The 24,947-nt window shown below is 30.2% G+C and overlaps 2 protein-coding genes across 2 annotated transcripts in view; one reads left to right on the top strand and one right to left on the bottom strand.

Annotated features, from left to right (window-relative positions):
* Positions 1-377: 377 nt before the first annotated feature.
* The window catches only part of LOC129988290 (PH domain leucine-rich repeat-containing protein phosphatase 2-like), a 95,821-nt gene continuing 71,251 nt past the window's right edge, over positions 378-24,947 (bottom strand). The window contains exons 10-14 of the mRNA XM_056096478.1: positions 24,676-24,806; positions 9,113-9,250; positions 7,031-7,219; positions 5,598-5,805; positions 378-2,921 (exon numbers count right to left, since the gene is read on the bottom strand). Coding sequence (XP_055952453.1) covers positions 2,367-2,921; positions 5,598-5,805; positions 7,031-7,219; positions 9,113-9,250; positions 24,676-24,806 — 1,221 coding nt within the window. The 3' untranslated portion in view covers positions 378-2,366. The remainder of the gene's footprint in view (positions 2,922-5,597; positions 5,806-7,030; positions 7,220-9,112; positions 9,251-24,675; positions 24,807-24,947) is intronic.
* Positions 12,813-17,422, top strand: LOC129988292 (cuticle protein 10.9-like). Its single transcript, XM_056096479.1, has 2 exons — positions 12,813-13,152; positions 16,937-17,422. The coding sequence occupies exon 2, from the start codon at positions 16,966-16,968 to the stop codon at positions 17,359-17,361; it is 396 nt and encodes a 131-aa protein (XP_055952454.1). The 5' UTR covers positions 12,813-13,152; positions 16,937-16,965; the 3' UTR covers positions 17,362-17,422.

Raw genomic sequence — 24,947 nt, 5'->3', positions numbered from 1 at the left:
GTCATAATGCAAAAAAAAAAAAAAAAAAAAAAAAACATTTTTTAAATCAATATTTAGCATAATTTTGCAACAAAATAACTTTGCCAATATATGAGCTATCATAATCAATCCAACAAAAGTAAGAAATAGAGGTATTTTAGAGCACGCATGGAAAAAAAATTATTATCTATAGTGACAAAATTTACACACACACACATGGAAGCAACCAAAAATGATTGAGAAATGGTACAGGAGCAAAACTTTTTAAGTCAAACTTCAGTTGGGACTAGTCTCGATACAAACAATCTAATAACCAAATAATTAAGGAATAGAATTTAATATCCTAGGAGAAAAAAAGAAATTTACCAATGATGTATTAACTTAATGACTGAAAAAAAAACATTGTTTAAAAATTTATTTATTTAAATATTGCCTTTACACATCGTTGATTGAAAACATTTATTTAAGTCAATTATTTCGTTTTTTTTTTTTTTTTTGCTCTCCAAGTTTTTGTTTACAGAATTTTAGATCAACTGAAGTTTGGATAATCAAGGGTTCTCTCTATATATACATATATGAATATCGAAATAGGATTTGACTTGAAAGACAGCATTAGAAGAGCAGATTTCTGGCAGCACACCTCGTGGTTATTGACTATCTCCCACAGGCAAAAATAATGTGAAAGCACATGAGAGATTTCTAAAACTAATTTAAATGCTTTAACTTTGTGTCATTTCTCTGTCTTGCATTTTAAGATGTATTAACCGTAATTGTGTAATACAATAGGGGATAACAGACCCTTGATGCCTTTCAATGATTATTTCCACAATTTTTAACTGCATGTTATAGTCGCACTTCTCATGCTAACATTTTCCAGTCCCGAACATGGTTTTTTTTTTCTCTACACCACGAATAATAAGAAATGCAAAAATGTGGATGATGCTTTTGCAATCTTTGAAATTTCATAGCTGCAACCGTAACTGTGAATGTTTGGTTTTGTTCATTTTCTAACTCTCAAGCATTGAAATATCTTTACTTTAAATTTCCTTCGCAATTGTTGTTGGATGCTACAACAAGGAATTGAAATTCTTTTATGGTCGCATTTTATTTATTTTATTTAAATGCAAGTCATCTTTAGATATCCATGGTCATAATTGAAGTTAAGAATTTTTAGCCAGTTTTTCGCTTTAACTTTTTCTTCTCATGTTTCTTATATCTCTGAATATTATAAATTGTTATTCTTTCAGCAAAAAAAAAAGAAATGATAATTCTTAAGAAAGTAACATCGACTACAATCCAGATAAAGCATTTCAATATGTACAAAATAATAGAAAATATGCACTATACAGTTATTTGATCGTTTTTTTTTTAAATGTTCCTAGAATCTCGACTTTCTTATATCTCTGAATTCCTGGGATTTATTCCTTTGCCTTTTAGTCCCTTTCTTTTCTTCTTAAAGTAATTAAATCCTTCTGGATCATATGGCAAAGACAAAATGTAAAAGATATCAGTAATTTAAAGAGCTGTTTTTCTTTGTATTCGAAATTTTTCGATGTCATCATTTTATTATTAAAGAGATGCGGATATTTCCTTATTTGTAATTTGAAGAACTAAGTGAACTTGAACTTGAAGAACTAACTAAGTTAAAACTATAGGAATAGAATCATGCTTAATTTTCAGTATTTGCATATAACAACCGTTCATATATGCAAAATAGTCATCAGACTTACTTTAATTCCAAATTTTGGCTGATGGTTTAGAAAATGGACTGAAATGGCTTATTTTAAAAATGATTTTTAGTTTTTTTCGAGATATCTTTCTTTCAAAACTTTCAAAGATAACAGTTTTAAAAAGATTTGTTCTCCGATTTTTGTTCTCATTTTGAATTGACAAGACTCATTCTAATGTAGGACCTAACGCATGTCTTTGGAACACCACAGTCAGTACTTATCAATCAATTAGTCACTTCTCAGATTCTGAATGACTGTAGTTTGTAATATTTGTTTCAAAAATATCAAAACCTATAACTCGCATCCCTGGCAAACTTACTCTGTAATGCGTCTTTTTTATACATTTCCATATGATACAGAAATTTATGAACACAGCTTTCGACTTTTTTTAAAGGCTGAAAAATGCGGATTTGAAGACTTCATTCATAGGAACTTTTCACAGTATTCAACTTTAGGCCAGACGCATCCAAAGATCAGGCTGTAGAATGCACAAATCAGAATTAGAATCTGAGTTCAGAAAATGTTTAGGATTTCTAACTCTGTCATTGAGTATGTGAAATATGTTCGCTAATGAAATTAAACACCGGCTTCATATTCCAAAAGCGTAATAACGCTCATTTTTAAAAGCATTATTTCCAATTCAGTTCGTTCCTTCAATCATTCTATCTTGTTACCATAGCAATAGTATCTACCCCTATGAGAAGGTAGTGGACACTTGTATTTGGACAAAGCTGTGGTGTACCAGGATCCCGGATCTCCATTTGAAGTAGGGTCGGTGGTCTGTTCTCCAGTGAGCACTATCGTCTTATGGAGAGTCTCTAGTTCTTTAGTGAAGAGCAATTTATGATTCTGCTCTAACATGAATTCCCAACAGCGATATTTCTCAACTTCTTCCTCAACAGGTTGGTTGACGTCCGCCTTGAGCATGATAACGGCGATACATTCTCTCTTGCCATTGGTGAGGGCCGAGTACATCTCGGATAAGGCTTTACCTGTAGCCACAGGAGAGGTCGTCGCCTGCACTTGCCGACACACTTCGTCTGCTGGGATGGTCTTGGAGAAAAAACTGTCTCCGAATACGAGGAATTTATCTTGTGGGCTGAGGACTAGCTCTCTTACTTCTGGTTCTGGAATGGTAGTCCAAGAGCCTTTAGGGTTAGGTGTGTTGCTTTGGAGGTTGCTCAGATAATTGTTGTAGCAAACGTCTGTAACCTAAATTTGTAAAAAATATAAGCAATAATTGTTTGATAGAAAGGGTTTGCATTAAAAAATATATGTATGTTAAGGATCTTCAAGGTACAAGATTCAAATACAGAGACTTTCTAAAAGATGGTATAAACTTGAAATTAAAATCAGTTATACAGAAATAGGTCATTTTTACAATCGAACACGGCGTCACAAACTTAAAAAGGTGGACGTTGCAAAGGACCCTTTATTAGAGAATAACAGTGAGAATATTAAAAAGTAATTTGGGTATATATGAGATTCTTTTTCATAAATGTCGAGCATAAGTGATTTTTTAAAAATTTCTCAGCTATACAAAGGTTATAAAATTGGCAATAGTCATCAGGGAAAAGAATATAAAAATCAGTAGAAACATGCAACACATATATTAGGTGGAAGTAAGTTGAATAACAACATTTGTACGCATGGAAATAGAAATAATGAAAAATACAGAAAGAACATGAATAATGCTGCTAATATTAAAAAAGAGGCCAAAAATAATTATACATATAAATAAATAAAATTCATAAATACATGGAAGTGGGGAATTTGTAACGTGTAATGAAAAATTTGGTTTTTCTGTTGCATATTTGTTCTTATTGATCATTTTAGCCATTTTTTAATTTTGTTTAGCGCTGCAGGCAGGTTTTATTCATGCTTCTGATACTTTTCCAACATCATTTACTTTTATTATTATTATGAAGATTATATCCCAATAAAGAAGTATTGCCATTTGAAATTTTCGAAATTGTATCGTTGTTATCGTAACTATGAAAGTTAAAGTGTTTTTCATGTCATTCTTGAGCATATACTTGAAACTACATGCATCTAAAGTTTTTTGCCAATCCTGACCAGTATAATCAGCAGGGATTTTTATATTAGCAATGTTTTGTTTTTGATAATCACTTTGTAGCTTACTGACAAATAGCCACCTGCAGTGGTCACCTTTTGTGCTTGTGACCTCAAAAATTGTCCCATCATTTTAAGAACGTTATTTGTAAATTGGCAGACGAGCTATATGGTTTGGTATATTACCTGGCTGGTGCATTTTTTAAATAATAAATACTTCTAACACTTTTATAGACTTATTTCGAACTTTGATCAGTTATCTCAAACATAATATTGCAAAAAAATTTTATTAGAGAAACATGCTGCAATAAGAAAACGAAGAATATTGAGATTGCTAACTGATTGACAATTTGTAAAGGATTAAAATGTTAATAATTAAATATCAGATATTATGCCTTGTGCAAACTGAATAAAGAAAAAGGCTAGAGCTTAATCCAAAGTGAGAAATGTTAATGATTCTTTATGATTTTATGACTTTTAATTTTGATTATTTACTAAATATGCATGCATAGTTTTATTAATCATTTTGATTATAAAATATTAATTAACTTTTATAAAAACATTTGTTTTTGGTTGTAAACCATAAGTGTTCTTCAATTCAATGCTCCTGATTGCAACTGTGTGTGACAGTTTGTCCGTGTTTAAAATTGTTCTCATAACGTATTCGTCTAGAATTTTGTTAACGAATTCTACAAAAATTTGCTTTTTTATTCGTAAGCATATGTCGACAAAATCAAGTAAATAAATGTGTTGAGAAACGATGCGAATGTTTTTGGAATTCATTTTAGCCAAATATACTGCTACTGCATTCAAAAAGTTTCGAACATTATTATTATTACGGATGAATGCATGCAGACAGAAACTGTTTATTTGTTGTTTCCTTCAAGGTACTTAAATAATCATGCCTTTTTAGCATTATTCATACAAAAATTAAATGCGAATTGCAACCCCCCTTTTTTGCCACCCAGTATTTTGATTTTAGCATTTCACTGGAATTTAGCAAATTTTTTACTTAACCCTTTCTAGGGCCGTAGGAAGTATACTTTCCACCAAATTTATCAATCTTTGTATGAAATTATGTAGGTAGGTTCTGACAAATTTTTTTTATTAAAACAGAAACTAACATACTTCAATTTTTTTTCTCACACAAAATGATGTGTCTTGATTTATTACTTAATTATTAATTAACCAAATTAATTAATTAATCAAATTAAATTGATCTAATAAGCTAAATGAATCCCTTTTCTTATTCTAATTTCAAGCCTAAAAATATTTTAACATAACATGACTAGAAAAAAAATGGCCCTTTAAAGGGTTAAGAAAAAAATCTTGTGGAGCTAGATAAGGGGAACAAACTGATTATGGAAACTATAGAATGCGATGTTTGATAGATAAGTGATGCCAGAAGTGTTATCGATGTGTTATCATGAAAAAGCACCCAGAATTTAGTTTCTCTAGCGGCAATAAATTTTGAAAGCGTCTAATCAAGAAATGCGTAAGCTCTGTACTTATTACAGCTGGATGGAACCCTTTCAGATAAAATAATTACATGACACTCTTCCTTTGTTCTTCAGGAAATAATTCATTTAAATTTGAAAAAACATTTTTAAAGTTCAATAACTTTTTGATCCTTTCCTTTTCCACACATGTTTGTGATTTATTTTCGAAATATGAAAATATAAAGAATTTGATATGTAACAGAGTAAGAATATAATGATAAAGTTGAGATAAGAAGTTAAATTAAATTAAAGTTTATTAAAAGAGTTGTTACATTTAATTGATATAAATCGTGAAGAATATGAAAAGATATGATACCTGCATAGCGGAGGCCCATTCTTCAATTCCGAAAGGTGGCACTTCTTGCCTGTGAGCCAATACAATAATGTTCCCAGACCTTCCTAAGACGCACGATGAAGGCCTACCAATTGTCCCTAACCTCAGGGTCACAGGACTGCCACTAAATGAGGAGAGATGGCACATTGTGATGCCTAAATCCCTTGAATAACCTCGACCTCTCAAATACCTTCAAAAAATTGAGTTATATTTTAAATTAAAAATAGTAAGACATAAAAATGTAGTAAAGTAAGGCAAAAAGATATAATTTTTGTTTCAATTTTAAGAGAAAAAAATGAAAATAGTAGCAAACAAACAAATGAAAAAAGTATGCAATATAAAACAATCATATAACATAATTTACATACATAATATGTTAAGGCACAGAAAAATCGGTCTTATTATTTATTGTCAAATAGCAACATTCAAATATAAGTCAACTATAGTACGCTTTTACTATTGCATTTACATGAAGACTTTGCTTAATCAATTAATGGCGCAGCGAAATATTATTAGAAATGCTCAGAAATGAGTTCACTGTGTCACCGAAACTCCATTCAACTAGAGGAAAGAACTATAAAGGAAATCAAGATAATAGAGTTATCGTCTAGCTTAAAGTTTAATCGAGAGTGAAAATAGACTTAATCTTCGTTAGACAGATAATCGCTTTGGCTTGTATTGTTAAAGTATGAAATTCATTATTTCATACAATATGAGGAAATATTTCATGAATTAATTAAAAATTCTAAAATAACTAGCATATACTAGTTTTAAATTGATAGTTTGTTGTTGAATGATTCCACTTAATTCATATATTTTTTATTTTATTAAATAACAAGATGAATTTTCGATAAATGTACGCCGTTTTAGTATTTTAACAGCCAGATAGGTCAGTATTCCTGGTGAACAAGCTGGTCACCAAAGGAAGCTAGTAAAGGAGAAAATGTCTCAACAATATTAATTCTTTCTATAAGAATATGTAAGTTGAAGTACCTACATTAATGAAGCGTCTCAAAGAAATCAGTTGAAATTTTAATGAGCGAATATGGTAGTTTTATTGGAAACAAGAGGTAGTATTGTCTCTTTGATTTCCATGTTACTTTCATAACGTGACAAGTTTTGTGTTTACTTCATCGTAAATTGAAAGAAATGAATAGTATATTCGTAGTATGATACCATGATTGTCACGTGATATCCGCAGTATCTGCTACGTCACATTTAATTTTGGAATCTTCTATGTATCTATCGGAGGGAAAAGTATGTGTCCTTTGCAACCCAGCTTAAAGCAGCGTGCGCACACACATACACAAATAACATGTGCAGTTTATGTTGTCAAGTGATCGTAATGTCAAAAGAATTGGGATCATAAAAAAAAAACATGGAGATGTCTAAATATTACAGGAGATCATTTATACCTGACACTTGACACAAGACAATTCCTTAAGAACTGAGGATATGATTCCCTGCCTTCTCTCTCCGCTTTCAAAAGTTCTGGCAACACGCTGCGAAGTTCGCCTACTTCAGTAACATCATCCAATTCCATGAGTGCTATGAGTGCTTCCTGTTTCCCATTGGAAGGATCTTTCTGAAATTCGATGTAAATTCTGAAAAATGAAAAAAAGAGACATGTCTCTTTTAATATATTTTTTAAATTTGTATTATTGTTTAAAAGATATGCTATCCGGAAAGATTTCAGAAAGTAATTCCCGAAAAGTAAACAATACAAAGTACACTTCAGTAGAATTTGAAGTGTACTTTGTAGATTCCATTTCAAATACAAATTTCAAAAACAGCAAAATTCGTGGTTTTTTCAATTACGAATTATTACAAGTTAACTAGAACTGCAGAACTGTATCCGCATTTATTATTAATTCCATTGTGAGAACAAATTAATTATTAATTGAAAAAAAGGTAAGATTCGTAATGTCCATAATAGATTCTAAACAGTAAAATTTATTGCAATCGTATTTATATTTGATACTATCTTGCGAACAAATTAATTATTAATTGAAAAACAGTAAGATTCGTAACGTCCTTTGTAGATTTTAAACAGTAGAATTTGTAGTATTCGTATTTATTATTGAAGAACAAATTGTGAGAACACTATTATTGTGAGAGCAAATTAATTACTAATTGAAAAAAAACAGTAAGATTCGTAATGTCCTTTGTAGATTCTATTTATAGCACAGCAAGATTAATTGAAAAAATAAAAGAATTCTTAAAGATTTTTTTACATATTCTGTTACGAATGTAAATTAACTGCTAATTGCAGGAACCGTAGAACTTGCAATGTTTTATTTATTATCATTATGAGTATAAACTAGAATTCGACAGAATTTCACAGAAACTAGAATTCGCTTAAACTTATAGAAAGAATAGTAGAATTAGCAGTGTTTATATATTTTAAGGGTTTAAACTAAATACTAATTTTTTTCTCCAATGAATTTTATTATAGGTACATACTAAATGTTACATGTAAGAATTTTCTTATAATTTTTAAAAATATAAACCTAACCAGACCGTCTCCCCAAAACTTTCTCGCATTCTCACTAATAAAGATATTATACCAGAGAATGCTTCGCATGACATGGGCTTACAGCAGCTACGAAACATTAATTTTTGGTGTGAATTTAGCATTTTTACTGAATCTATCGTGTCATCATTGGCTAGTTATTCGGAGAGTAACTTCTAGCATGCGGTTAGTAGTGTCCGAAAATCAAATTTGTGCTTTAGACATATTTTTCTCAAACGATTGAAACAAAGACTAGGCGCAAAACTGCACTTGTATTCACAGAATCACATACCTCATTCGATATATTTAGGTCATTGAGTTTTTGAATTGACATGCTTCTGGAACTATAGACTAACCGACAGTCAACCCGTTGTTGGTTTTGTCTCACGCTTTGATATGTGTCTACACTATAAGTGTAAAATCTGTGTACCAAATCTTATCTATCTAGCTCTCTTTGTTTTATAGTTATCTGGTTAATTTATATTCGATCAGCGAGACATACTTCCTTTGAACAGATTTTAGTACTCAAAATTTGATTTGATTACCCAAATTTGAATCCGTAAATTTGGTTTAAAGATCGTATATCAAATTTCAACCGTCTAGCTCAAAAAGCTTTTGAGTTATCTTTGTTACAGGCAGACAGACAGACGGACGGATATTTTCCAAAAATGTGTTTCGGCGACTCTGGGATGTCTAAAACGTTAAGACTCGTCAAAATCTCGTGTTAGAGTTATTTGACGATTACTATACTTTCTCTATACTACTTATATGAAAAAGTAAAAAGGAATAACGTCATAATTACTCGATGAACGCCAATTACATCGCAGAAATTTAAGTTCGGCAAATTCTTCAGAAAGAACAGGAAGTGACATTGCAACACACGATATTTAATAGTGTAGAATATCTTAATGTAGGCACGCAGGCATTTAAATGAAGCGAGTGCGATTCCATTTAAATTGACCCCGTGCCATTTAAAAATACTGACCTGGTGTTCCCGTCTTGAGATTCTGTAAAACCCAGTATCCAAGGGCAACTGATTTCTGCTTCCTTTAAATTGCTGTCAGTCAGAGGAGCTTGACGGCCAGCACAGTTCACATCGACTACAGCAACAGACCTTCGGCAGCTACAAAATAAATGAAACAGTTTTTTTTTAATGTAACGAATTCGCTTAAATCTTTACTTGTTCTTATTCCTTTAATAATAATAAAGGATGATAGGTGAGTGAAGAATGGCAAAAATCCTGAGTAATAAATCAATATGAGAAAATCCACGTTATTAAATGTTTGTATATTTATGGACGCATTTGACTAAATATTAATGTTTTATGCTTTTGGAAGAGTACGTTGTCTGTGTGCTAGATTTGGGATTTTATTTATTTATAAATTTATCTTGTTTTCAAATTTAATGTACTACTGATATAGAAAAAAAATTATAATCTCTTTGAAATAGAAATAAACTAACTGGAGTTGCCACCCCAAAATTTTCTCTTATATTCTTGATTAAAAATATTATCCCAGAAAATGCCTTCCATGGCATTGGCGAACAATAGTTATGGGATGACGTGACATTGACGTGAATTTAGTATTTTTTCTGAATCTTTCATGTCATCCTAGTTATTGGCGATTAATCCCTGGCATGAGACTAATAGTATCCAAAAATCGAATTTGTGTTTTAGATGTGTGTTTCCCAACCGTTTGAAGCATAAATTTGACACAAAACTGCACTTGTAGTCACAAATATCGATACCAAAATGGATTTAAGTCATTGCGGTTTTGAGTCATCGCGTTTATTTATTGCTGAAAGTACATGACAGACATATAGTCACCCCTCGTTGAATTTGGTTCAACATTTGACAGTCTCTATACTATAGATATTAAATTTGTGCACTGAATTTTATTGATCTACTTCTCGTCGTTTTGTAATTGCCGTGTTAACTTATATTCGAACAGTTGGCCATGTAAGCATTGTCTGAACAGATTTTACGCACAATTTGACAGAAATTTACAAATCTGGTGTAAAGTCCGTAAACCAAATTTCAATCGTTTAGTTCAAATCATTTTTGAGTTATCATTGTCACAGACAGGCAAATGGACATTTTCTAAAAATGTGTTTTTCGATCTCTGGAGGTATAAAAACGCGGAGATTCGTCAAAATCTCGAGTTCAAATTTTTTGATGAAAGTAAAAAGATGTAAGACGAGAAAGTAAAAAGATGAAAATTAGTTGACATTGTGAAATATGATGCTAAGTAAGTTGCAATAAAAATTCACAAGAAGAACACATAAAATGAACAATTTGATTTTAGTCTCTTAGACTTTCCATTCTGAAAGTACACTAGAGACATTTTATGGTAGCTCCCTAATCATTTTGAACTACAATCCTATGACAAGAAGAACCTCAGAGCAAGAGCCGCGCCGCAGCAGAAATACATGATTTGTTCATTTAAATTATGATTCTTACTTTCACCATTTTCAAGTCAAAAATTAATTTAGAAGGAGTAGTGAGAGATAAACAGAGATTTGAAAATAATTATAATAATAATTGTACGACCAGTGGGGGTAGTTTTTCCAGAAATTTCCCGCACACTCTCTAATAAATGTTTATATATTAGAAAATGCCTTGTATGGCATTGGTGTACAATAGTTACGAAATATCAATCATTGACGTGACTTTAACCTTTTTACTGAATCAATCTAATAATCCTTGGCTAATAGTATCCAAAAATGCTTAGACGCATTTTTCTCAACCCTACTGAAATTAAAATTCAACACAGAACTACAATTGCAGTCACAAACCACATATCAAACTCGATGTATTTAATTCATTGAGTTTTTGAGTTATCGCGTTTGCATGCTTCTGAAAGTACAAATCGACAGACGATCAACTCTTCGTTGCATTTGGCTCAAAAGGATACAGGTGTTTACATTATAGATATTAAATCTGGGTACAGAATTATATCTATCAAGCTCTCTTCGTTTTGTGGCTATAGTGTAAGAACTTATATTCAAGCAGCTGGACAGACAGACTTTCCCATAACGGATTTTAATCAAAATTTGATAAAAATCTACGAATTTGGTATAAAGACCGTATATAAATTCCAATCATATAACTCAAAGTGTTTTTGAGTTATCTTTGCCACAGACAGGCGAACATTTTCCAAAAAATGCTTTTTTCGAACTCAAGGAAATCTGAAATATGGACATTCGTCAAAATCTCGAGTTCGAATTTTTTACCGATTACTATACTTTCTCCATACTAAGTATGCAAGAAAGTAAAAATGAAGTATATCACATAATTCAAAATGGCGTTATAAATAATCTTCCTGTGTGAATAACTTGTAATGCGATAAAGCTTGCTAACATTTCCTTTTTTAATGAATTTGAAGCTGTGGTATTTTGTTGTTATGTTTCCTCATTTCACTTTGTCAGTGAAAATTAAAGTTCACAATACAAAGTTAATTACACAATACACCATCACGCTTAGTTAAATAATCCAAAACATGATCCTAATTTATTTGAAAAAAAAATAATATATTTTCAGCAAATTCAGTTTTAAAAATCAATGCTCCATATTCCGTGTCATAAAATGAAAGTTATAGTTACAGTTACATGGAGTTCTTATGATCCCATTATCCATTGAATCGCGTACCAGTGGTCAATATTGCAATCACCATAGTTTTCTATTCTCTACTAACTACTTGAATTGTTAATGATTATAACAAATTTAATTTCTAAGAAATCCATTTAATTGGCAAATATAAATAACAAACATATAATATTTGAAGACTACAAAAATGTAAAATAATTCAGGCAAAAAAGATCTTACTTGAATGAAATTATTTTGAAAATAAAAACAGCGGGAGTTGTCGCCACAAAACTTTTTCGCACACTCTCTAATAAAGACATTATTCCTGAGAACGCTTGGCATAACATTGGCGTACAATAGTTACGAAATATTAACTTTTGGTATGAATTTAATAGTTTTACTGAATCAATCGTGTCATTCTTGGCGATTTTTTTGGCGAATAAACTCTAGCATGCTGTTAATAGTATCCGAGAATCATATCTTTGCTTTAGATGCATGTTTCCCAACCGATTGAAACAATAATTTGTCATAAAACTACACTTGTAATCACAAAATCACATATCAAATTTGATATATTTAAGTCACTGCGACTTTAAATTATCGGGTTTACTTGTTTCTAAAAATACAGAACGACAGACGGACAATCCATTGTTGGATTTGGCTCAAAATTTGATAGGTGTCTGGACTATAAATGTTAATTCTGTGTACCGAATTTTATCTATCTAGCTCTTTTCGTTTAGTAGTTATCGTGTTAACTTATATTCGAACAATAGGACAGACGGACTTCCTCTGATCAGATTTTGCTCAAAATTCGAATTTGGTGTAAAGACCGTATACCAAATTTCGTCCGTTAGCTCAAAGCGTTTTTAAGTTATCTTTGTCACAGACAGATAGACGAAAGAAGGACATTTTCCAAAAATGTGTTTTTCGATCTTAGGGAGGTCTAAAATGTGGAGATTCGTCAAAATCTCGAGTTCGAATTTTCTGACGATGATTATACTTCCTCTATATTACATATACGAGAAAGTAAAAATGAAACGCTTGCATTTTTGAGAAGAAATGCCTAAAATTTAATCTCCTGCTACGGATATGAGCAAAAGCAATACAAGTTCCTGTGTCATGAGCTCACGCGATCCCTTCCCTTTCTGTTCTTTCCACTGGAACGACACGAAAGGAAATACCGAAATTATATCCATTCTGCTTTTACTTGCGCCTGAGAAAATAAAAATTAAAAACTATTTTCTTTGAGACAACGGGCCGAGTGAAAAATTCGGTCAAAGTAAGCGTCTTTTAGATTCTGGACATTTTGTGCCAATTCCGATGGGCTTTCGGTGGGATATAAAAGATGGTTCAGTTTTTGGAGAGATCACAACAATCATCGGAGCTTCATCCAGTTACCTGAATTGGTCAAACTTCATCATCAACACTTCTTTCTGTAGGAAGTAAGTTCAATATGTATTCATATTCATAAAAGATTTGTTTTATTGAATTCTTATTTCGATTTTGTTGCTTCTATCTGTATATTCAGTTAAAGAAATCTAACTATTTCCACATTTCAATCTTTTAAAGCAATTTCATTTTTTTTTTTAAAAATAGGCAATAAATTTTGCCTTTAAAAATTGATTTCATAAATACTTTTTTACAATGAATACAATTAAAGAGTACATAATCAGCTAAATTTCTAATATCGTTTCATTTAATGTTAGAGTAATGATTAAGAAATGCATATTGAATGATTATTTCTAAAAATAAGGGGCGACAGAGTTGCAGTAAGACCAGATGGTAAACATATAACTTTCTCAAAACTTTCTCGCATACTCTGTAATAAACTTGGCATGCTGGAGAATGTCTTACATGGCATTGGCGTACGATAGTTACGAAATATTAATTTTTAGCGTGAATTTAGCATTATTACCGAATCTAATGTGTAATCCTTGGCAAGTTATTTGGCGATTAATCCTTGGCATGTCGTTAATAGTATCCAAAAATTGAATTTCTGTTTTTAGATGCGTTTTACTCAACCGATTGTAACAAAAATTTGATACAAAATTGCACTCGTATTCACAAAATTCCATACCAAATATGATGTTTCTAAGCATAGAGTTTTTGAATTATTGCAATTATGTTTCTGAAAGTATAGACAGACAGACAATCAACCCTTCGTTAGATTAGGTTCAAAATTTGAAAGGTGTTTATACTATAGAAGTTAAATCTTTGTATCGGATTTTATCTATCTAACTCTCTCCATTTTGTAATTATCGTGTTAATTTATATTCTAACAACCGGACAGACGGACTTCCACAGAACAGATTTTACACAAAATTTGATAGAAATTTGCAAAATGGAGTAAAGAGTGTAAACCAAATTTCAACCGTCTAGTTTAAAGTTTTTCTGAGTTATCTTTGGTACAGACAGACGGACGGACATGTTCTACTAACTCAGGGATGTCTGAGTTAGAAAATGCGGAGATTTGTCAAAATCTCGAGTTCGAAATTTTGGAAGATTACTATACTTTCTCTATACTATGTATAAGAAAAAAGAAAAAATAAATAAATTAAATTAAATTAAAATTAAACATCAAAATGGATTTAAATTTGAACTCTGAACAATTTCGCATAAATACGGTTTAAAACATAATTAAAACGTACAAATAAAATTATTTAAAAATTTAAGTGAAGTACGTTCTTATTCTAAGATCTGATCTGGTCCAACTGCAATTCTCATGAAACTTTGAAAATTCATACCATGGTAAGATCAAAACGAATGACAAATTCTCGTTTTTATTAAAGATACTGACATTTGAAGTTCTTTTTTTTTTAATTTTTCATACATAAATTTTATAAAAAGAATACAGCTACTAATAGGTTGAAGATCTTTTTTTTTCTTTCTTTAATCATACAGATTAGGAAAATGGTGATTAGACACTCATATTCTCTTCAATAATTTCAAAAATTAATGTTAAAAATGATATTAAAAGCCACTATTAAATTAAATAAGCGAATAAACCAGACAAAATGAAGATTAAAAATTATTCTGACTACACCCTTCCTCTAACTATATAATTTACTGACTGAAATTTACAAATGTATTAATGCTCTAAGCGAACAATTATTGTTCTAATTTTATATTTAAATCTCAAGTAAAGTCGAAATTAGCTTTCAAATTCATAAATAAATCCTTCTAGATAATATAAAATTTAAAAAAAATGTAGCAAATTTTGAAAGAAAATCACAGAAATTATTTAAATTATCGTATTGAACATAAATGATTTTTTTTATTGGTCCACCCAAATAGAAGGTCAAAGTAAACAAATGACATTAAAATAATTCAAGTGATGTTTATCCTAGCAGGCTGATAAAGTACTTTATTGAGGTCATAATGAGTTATGTACAATTATTCCTATTAGAACTGAAAGTATTAAATACGTAATAAGTTGCGTTTTGTACATAGTATTTTATTTGTACTTAAGGTGTTAAGAACACAGTCGTGTTATTTGAAGTAAATTACATTTATTGAAGCAGCATTAAAAGCAGTATGTGAAAAGTTGTTTCGTTATTCTCAAAGTTTAATTTTCTTCATTAGTAAGTTTATTCATTACTAGTCATCTTTGGGGATCAGAGGGTTCGCTGAGGGCGTTGTTTATGTTTGATTTCAATTAAATTGTTTGGATATAACATCAAGTCAGGATTTTGCCAAATTGTCAGACATTAAAGCCGGGTTATTTTAATTGTTCTATATATGCTCTGTTTATTGAATACATGAATTTTTCTAATACAAACCATCCATGATATCAAAGAACTATTAAAAAAGTAAATGCCCTGTTTATTTATCTTCTAATTCTCCCGGTATGTATTGTAACTTCATTTTTGTATTCGTTTTGCACACTACACAGATGATAAACATGCTATTTTTCTTCCTTAGCTTTCAACAATGGAAGAAAATTATGCGATTAAATTTTTGATGAAACGATAATATGGCTGGTTTTCTGTGTTTAGGGGAACAATGTAATCTATTGTTGGGAATTAGGAAAAAAAATATTTTAAAAATCCCCAAAAACGAAGAGAAATTTGTACAAATTGGTATCATTAAAAAGATGATTCTTAAAAATTGGAAACTGGATAAGATTCATTTTTACCTGATAATATTTCCGTAATTATTGAAGAAAAACGACAAAATTCAGCTTAATTTTTAATAATTTCAAATTTTTAGTTAAAATTTCAAGAAAAAAAATCCGTTCCAAGATGCGCATTCCTGCCATCCAAACTATGTATTTGGTACCTGCAGATGAAACGATCTGACCTATAGAGCGCCAACATGCACAAATATTCATCTTTTTATTAATCAAAATTATTATATACACATCTAAAAATAAAAAATAAAATTTTGGATTTTTTTTTTAAGAATTAACCTTAGGAGACAAAGTTTTGAACTTCTGTAAGTAAAATAAAAATCCTTATTTTTTCAGTTTCATCAATTTTTAAAAAATATTCTAATTCTCATTCTTATTCTGAAAATTAAAAATATGAACATATTCATCATTATAAACATTAAGGTAAATATGAAAATATTCATCATTATCAACATTAAGGTAAATGTGTGCATGATCTTTATTTCCAGCTAAAATGAAGTTATTCCATGAAGATATCAAAGCAAAATATATAAAACATAAAGAAAGCATCCTGAGCTACTTAATTTTTCATTAAGTGCAACAAAAATCACTTCTGTTATTATCATAATTATTATAAATCGTTATCACTGTGCATTATTTACAAGAAAAATTAAAGACATGCCAATTAAAAAAACAGTAATTATTGAAAGCCTATTCTCTTACACTGAGTTGAGGAAAGATTCTGAGCTACCTAATTTTTCATGAAGTGAAACAAAATTTACTTGTGTTATTATCATAATTATTATAAATCGTTATCACTGCGCATTATTTACAAGAAAAATTAAAGACATGCCAATTAAGAAAAACAGTAATTACTGAAAGCTTCTTACTCTGAGTTGTGGTGCCACGGACTTAACAAGTGGTATGAAAGGGTGTTTTATCGCCTTCGGATCATCAAGATGACACAATATTTCATGGTTATTCACAAAACTACATTTAAAATTATGAGAAGAGTGGACTATGTTTAGCGCCTAACCCCTGGATGTATTAAAAACATTTGAATTTTCCTTAATTTTATTGATATTTGTTTAATTTTTCTTTTTATATTTTTAATACAGGTAATTGCTTTCAAAAAACACCTGTAACGATGTCTCTTCTAGCAATAATCCTACTACTCTTCAGTATTTTCAACGCTATCTACAGCGGACCAGCCCCTGTTGTTCCTGTAGCTCAAATTCCGCAGCCTTACGGATTCGGATACGAATTTGGAGACGGTCTGGGCATGACCCAACACCGTTCTGAGACGGCCGATACCGCAGGTATAGTTAGGGGACGCTACGGTTTCAGAGACCCTCAAGGATTGTACCGAAACGTAGAGTACATTGCTGACTCGAATGGATACAGAGCTGTAATCCGAAGCAACGAACCGGGAGCGGCCAGTCAAAATACTGCAGATGCCGTGTTTATTGTACAGCCACCACCACCAGCTGTGGTGGCGCAAGCCCTGAGGCGTCCCGTAACAGTGGTAGCTGTTAAAAAATGAATCGATGAATATTTGTAAATGGTCAAAATGAAATGTGGTTAAGGAATGGAAATTGTGTAAATAAATGGTGCTTTTATCAATAGTTGTTGTTATTTATTTTATCCTATTTTATACTAGAAATTTCTATTAATTAAAATTAATGAAAAGAACGTTATTCAAAATGAATAAAAGTATGTTGGAAAATTTTCCTTAATAATAAGTATGTAGTTTATGGCAAAATTATTATTTTTATTTCATATTTATTTTTCCAGCTTGAGTTTTATTTCGGAATAGCTAGTTTGTTTACGCTGATTATTGAATTTTTAGACTGTAAAATGAGTGTAACATGAGTTCGATTGAATCAGTTTACTATAGATTTAAAAGTGTATCTCTCACAGAGAAAACCAGAAATCAGTCAAAACGAATTAACTAGGTAAAACGCGTTCCAACGCGCTAGTGAGGACCCATTTTATTCGAGATTTGACTGATTTGTTAAGCCAATATTACTCGTATCTATCCGAAATTATTGTATTAAACCATATTTTATAGAACAGTGTTTGAAGAAAAAACCTATCATTGAAGAAAAAATACTTTATTTGGATATTGCTTAACACAGTATCGAAATTACTTATTTTGACATGGCAAACTACTTTGACTCTTAGGAACCCGTTTTCATACAGAAACATCTCTTTGAAGAACAATTTTTTTCAAAAGAACAGCAGACGAACTCTTGTCTAGTTTTTAAAGCTTCTTGGTGCTTTTCTCAGAGAAATTTTCTGTCTCGGTAGGCATTGATGAGTCAAGAAAATTTGAGGCGATGTATCGAACTCAGATCTGAAAATCAGCGAATATGACTTTTGTATCAAACTTGTATCCTGATTAGCTTTAGTCTACTGTATAAATATTTATAGAATTTAAAACTAATATAAAAATAACCATACGAAAACAGGTTCTCCCCAGCGCAGTTAGTTAAAACGCGTTTTACCTAGTCAATTCGCTTTTTGACATTTCGAGTTTTTCCTGTAACATATACATCACGAAATAAAAGCGGAAGTGAAAAGAAGTGTTATTAATTGATAAAAATACGCGGTTGAATGTTTTGATGGATGAGCTTGAATTCTGTCATATCATTTAAAAACATTGCTACGGATGGGGCATCAAATAGAATTAAAAATATTCTTAAAATTAAGAGGCAAATTGTACAGAAATGAAATTGATATCATGAAAAAATTTTGAATCTTAAGATAGCGCAAAGATTATTTTTGTAAGATAATTTTTTGGAGCCTCAATTACTGTAAGCAAATTATAACGATTGTTTATCTGTTGACCATTAAGCTTATTTTGGCACTCGATTAAATTTTCCATTTGAAGTCTATTTCTAGATTTCTTTACTATGATTGAATGTATCTTTTGGTGACACCACAAAACATTTCCACAAAATTTCTAATAATATACTGCAGCACCTTTAATTAGCTGAACAAGGCAATGGATTCAAAACAGTTGTAAAAACATTCAATGAAGGAATGTAAAATTCGTATGATGGTTTGTTTACATTTGGTTATTGCCATTCGGCAATAAGTAGTAAGCGTGATTTCTGTACCACGTATGTTAGCGTATTATATATACATATGTAAACATAATTTTGAAGTATGAAAAGACTGAATTTTTAACTTCGTTTTATATCCCTCCCGGGAGACATGATTTTTTGCGCAAGCAGAAGCGACAAGCACAACACTGAACGATACAAAACGAAATGAGGAAAAGCTAATGAAAATTTTATCCCTGTGAATATATACTGTGAGATTTTAATAGGGATTTCTAATACGTGTTACTCACAAGTAAGGGAATCATAGGGATCTTTTAGAAGAATTTGTTTAAATCAGCAATATTTTATCCCTTCACTCGGAGTGTGGGAACTTGTCGGCATTTAGCCGATTCAGCAATTTTAGAACTCGTGTTGCATTTATTAAATAGAAAAGGCGGAATGGGATCAGGAAATAAGAGAATATGTTAGAATGAAGTTGATATGTGCTGAATTGAGCTAAAAATTAGGAGATTAATTAAGTTTAAATTAAATTTTACACACACACACACACACATGAGAGAGAGAGAGACCGTAACAATTTTTCAATAAATTCAGATTATTTTTTATTGATTTTCAATTTTGAAATTTTGCAGTTAGACACTATATTGCAATGAAGTGTTTTCGTTATCTTTGCAATGAAAATAAATTTTTCACTTATCTAGAAATACTGAAAACTCGTGAAAAAATTTGAATCGATACCATTCGAGATTTAAAAATTAGAATAACTTTTTTTTCTTTAGTGTCTTTATCGTAAAAATAATTTTAATCAGAGCTTGAATAAAATTAACAAACACGAAGTTTATGTATACTGTGGTGTTGAAGAATTTGACGGACCTTGGCAGAATCACGGTTTCAATTTCATTAAACACCTGTTGGATTCAACGGAACGCCAAATTGAAGCTAGACCATAAAGCTTTGTATCATTTATAGAATTTTCCAGGTTTTTTTTTTTTTTTTTTACGAGAATAGCATGTAAGTTCGGCAAAAACATTCCAAAAATTCGCGGATAGCTTTCCTCGGAGAAGAGCAACCACCATTGCAGAAAAAGAAAAAACCACCTCAAAATAATAATAGACACATCTGCAATATACACAGGCTTTTATTTAAGATTTTTATTATATTCCAATCAAATTACTTAATGTTAGAAGCCTAATATTCGTTCAAATAATAATGAATAATATAAGAATTTTTTAAAACTATTTCACCTACAATTTATATGTGCTTAATTAATAAATATAAAAGGGCATATTTCCAACTTTTTTTTATAGAATTCAGCATAATTATTTGAAGAACCAAGTTTAAAGATTACTATTTCTTGGAATAACGCTGTCAATTAGTTTCTCTTAGACAGCAATTGAAATTAAGCTGGCTACATTGCCTCTTTTTTATCTGAATATTAACCAACTGAAATTTTTATATAAATTGCACTATATATATCTTGCTTTTAAATCGCGAAAGAAAAAATATGCTGCATTTCGCAAATGCGCAGTTAAAAATTATAGGATGTTTTATTAATGTTTTTTCACATATTCAAAAATTTTCATATAAGATGGTTAAAAACTCTGCATTTTATAATAAAACTACTAATAAAAAGAATAAACTTAAATTGTGGGGAAATTTGGAATTTCTTTTGAAAAATAAAAAATTTCAATCATCTTAAAAGGTGTGCTATTTTTTTTTTAAAAATGCATACAAATTCTTGCCATAGATAATAAAACTATTTTAATTTATAATGATATTTTAAAATCTAATTTTAATTCTAATTAATTTCCAAAGTTTTATCTTAATTTAGCCCATATTAAATTCATTCTAAAATGTTGTCTTATTTCCGGATCCAATTCTACCTTTTTTATTTAATTAATTCAACGCGAGTTCTAAAATTACTGAAGTCGACAACTTCCCACACTCCGAGTGAAGGGATAAAAAACTGTCTAGCCAAGCGAATACTTTTTAAAAGATGCTTATAATATATTATTAATTATAACAAAATTCTATCATTGATAAATATAAAGGAAAAAGACAATTTATAGCCAAATTCATAAAGTATTTCTCTCTCAAATATAATATAATATTATATATATATATATATATATATATATATATATATATATATATATATATATATATATATTCTGTTTTCTGTGTTCATAGTTTTGAAGTATGCTCGATTTAAGCAAAAAAAATGTTTTTGTCTTAATTGAAGTTAAATCAAAATTTAAATTTTTATGGGAGCTGACAGAAAATTAGAGAGATATATCGTACGATGAATAGAATGGCTTAAGGTTTCTATAATAGTTTGAGTTATATGACTATCAAAATTTGAAGCTCAAAAATATTTCACTGAAAAAGTTGTTTACATTACAAAAATTATTTAATTGAAAATTTTAGTGGGAATTAATACTGGCAAGTCAGCTGGTCGCCAAAGTTCCAGAACAATTAGTAAATAAAGAAAGAAAATTCTACCATTGATAAATATAAAAGAAAAAGACAATTTATAGCCAAATTCATAAAGTATTTCTCTCTCAGATATAAATAAGGATTTTACTGTGTAACAAAGAATGTGTTAAGGCTACAAATAATTGTCGTAGAGAAAAATATAAGAACTATCAAGGTACAAAGTTTAAAGAAATAAACAAATCAATGCTTTAAATTTGTACATGCTGAAAAATCATAAGAAATATGATATTCTTGACAATGGTTACTGCATACTGCATAGATTTAACACACACATATGCATGCAAAATTTGAAATAAAAATTACAGTATAGTTTGTCACTGATAAACACAAAGATAAAGGATATTTACCTTCAATTTTATGAATATTTCTTCATCAAATAAAAATAAATGAAATAACTTTAGCTCATAGATGCACTTATTGACTAATGTAAGCAACGTTCAGAGAGAAAAATAAATAATCCTTCATTTTTAAAACATACGCACTCATTTTCTTATAAAAAATATACTAATAAAATCAATCAATTGTAAGTGAATATTCTGAAACATTGCCGTTTTTTGAGATATCTATTAAATCAGAAGTATATATAACTAACAAAAAGAAATGGCTACAGATATCAGATTTTTTTTCTCAAACGCCTACAAACAATTTAATTAATATATTGCATATAGAGAGAATTATATATTACATATAGGGGAATAGAAATATAATACTTTAAACATTAATATAAATAAATAATTACCAAATTTTATACTCCAATATATCATAAATCCATTTATATATAATGTAGAAAATATTTCATATTTACATTTCAATAATTTATAGCTTCAAAATTCCATTTCTAATATCTACAATGAAGTTGTCATTTTATTTAGCCATAAACACTTTATGAATCACATTTTTTTTTCTAATGTAACCAGTCACTTTTTCAGAAATTAATTATTTGTTTATTAAATAAAAGTTCTAACAAACTTTTTATAGTACAAATAAATCCATTTCATCTGTTATGAAAAATAAATTTTTGAATTCAAAGTTTATTTTATTGATTGATAATCGTAAACTACATCTTTGATAGAATGCAGGTGGTAAGTTTCACATTGACTCATTTTTGAAAGAGAGTTTGGGAATTGGAATATTTAAGGAAGAAATGAATGCAATATACGGCATACGACGAATAGGTTTACATAATGCTACATAATTCATTTTTGGGGTCAGAGACTGGTCGGAAGTAAGTGTTCTCAATTTTTCCAAACTCGACTCCAAGATGGAATTTGAAATTACACACGAGATGTAACGAATTGTTGATTAGTTTATCCCAAAGATCTTCCTTGGAACACCACAGAGGGAAACTCCACTTTTGTTCGCCTTTGGTTTCATTGAGCCATGTTGAGTCAGAACCACAAAAAAACGACTCTGATCCGTCTTTGGCATACAGCGAACAATAAGCACGTTTAATTCTTTTTCCGTCAATTGGAGACACATCCACCATCAGGCGTTCACTGATCATTGACAAAGTCATGTTCATGGAATACTCATCCTTCGAAGCTGACTTCACCGACATCACTTTCTTGTCTCCTGGCTTTAAATCTGGAAAATCTTCAATAATCCATTCAAAAGACCTTTGGTCAGTTCCAACCAGACTTACAGCCACGCATCCTCCACTCCTAAAAGGATTTCCATCATTCTGGAATACTACACAACGTACAGTTAAAGTGTCATGCTCCAAATACATGAGAATTTTTTCTCTTGCTAAAAATTCTTGGGAACCACATCTCCCTCCTCTTTGGAAAGTATGTTCCGTTGTTTTCCAAGAAATCGGAGGCATACTCCAGGGAACAGGAAGTAATCTTTCTGAAGTTACGAAGGACAGCTCGCAGTCTAACACAATATCATCTGGATAATCATCATCGGATTTTCTTACAAGATACAGAGCGGTACACTTGCCGTTACCATCGCTATCGCCGTCGGGATACAAGTGCAAAATCCACTTGCTATTATGCAAACTTTCGATGACGAACGTGGGACTCGATAATAATTGTCCTTTTCTTGCTGGGAAATCTTCAAAATTTTTGATCTTCCAATCAATTTTGAACAACACTCCCTTATTTCCCATTGACATTGTTGTAGAAGAAATAGTCCCTTGTATTTCTGAGAAAATACTGAAGAAAATTCAATCGATCACCGATTGTTATGATCTTCAAAACGGGACTTTTAACAGCGGAAGCGAAACTCCAAACGCCTAGATTTATACACGAGCACAGTCATTTTTATCAAAAACGTTTATCAGTAACAAGCCTATCTTATTTGATATCTTTCCAATGTATGACTTTTGAACATTCTAAAGTTACTTAAATTTGTTCAAATAATATCAGGTACAATTAATCAATCAAATCAAAACCAGGAAATAAGGTTTTGAAGTATTTCAAAACAATTCTTTTTTGTTATTTTTATCAGCTTGCTGCATGCCTCATTCATATCTGATTCCGATTTGCGGAATGGAAACAAAAATACTAAGAAAGAGATTATTGCTTACAAATCAAAATTTGAAAACAATGAAAATTAATGAATTGTTCTGTCCTTTATCAATTGCTTCATTGTCGTTTAACAGTTTTGTTATCTTATGCATATGAATAGTATATTTTTAATCTAACTTTATAATCGTTAAATAAATTAATATCTTAAAATTTTATTTTAAGTTTTTGATAATTTGATGCTTAAAAGTAGTTTGTTAAAGAAATGAGACATGAGGTTATATCTATGAGATTTAATTTGAATTAAATAATCTAATATCCTTGGCGAGTTAGCTTGTCACCAAAGGCGGCTAGTGTAAAATAAAATAATTCATGCCTATTTACCATGACAGCATTCTCGTCAAGATCAGCTTCTTTTATTTATAAAGTACAATACTGTTATTTTTATTATATATACATATTTTGTAATAGAATACTCTCTCTCGCTCTCACACACGCATATATATATGCATGCGCACACACTTAATATATTTAACACTTATTGTATAACACTTATATATTTAACACTTATTGTATAACACTTATATATTTAACATTTATTTTATAACACTTATATATTTAACCCTTAATATATTTAATGCTTAATATATTTAACACTTATTTTATTTATTCACTTATGTATTTAAAAAGCTAGGAAAATCTCAATAATGTTTGGTAGTAATCATGAATGATATTTTGTTTTTAGTAGCATGAATATTAAAAGTAACCATATAATAACCGTAACCCAAAACAAAATAATAATTGAATCTCTTTTCTGTAACATACCATAAATGCTGAAAATCTGTGGGATCAATTTTCAATTCAAAGTTGGCTGATAAATCTAGATATGTAAGATCTTTTGCAACAATGGAAGCCAGCTCCAACTGATGCACTTTATTGCAAGCTAAATCAAGAACCTACAGGAAACAGAAACCGTATTTTATTAATATAGCAGTGGTATAATACTTCTTGAGTAGGATTGAACAGGTTCAAATTCCACAGAAAGTTTTAAAAAAATAGCGATTAGAAGTGCAATATTTTATTATTTTTCTTGAAAA

Source organism: Argiope bruennichi, chromosome 10 (assembly GCF_947563725.1).
Source record: "Argiope bruennichi chromosome 10, qqArgBrue1.1, whole genome shotgun sequence".
NCBI lineage: Eukaryota > Metazoa > Arthropoda > Arachnida > Araneae > Araneidae > Argiope > Argiope bruennichi.
Note: the sequence above shows the minus strand (reverse complement) of the source record. Positions and strands in the feature narration are given on the sequence as shown.

Bases quoted from the DNA above. Each gene is read 5' to 3' on its own strand.
- LOC129988292 (XM_056096479.1), top strand. From the start codon at position 16,966: ATGTCTCTTCTAGCAATAATCCTACTACTCTTCAGTATTTTCAACGCT.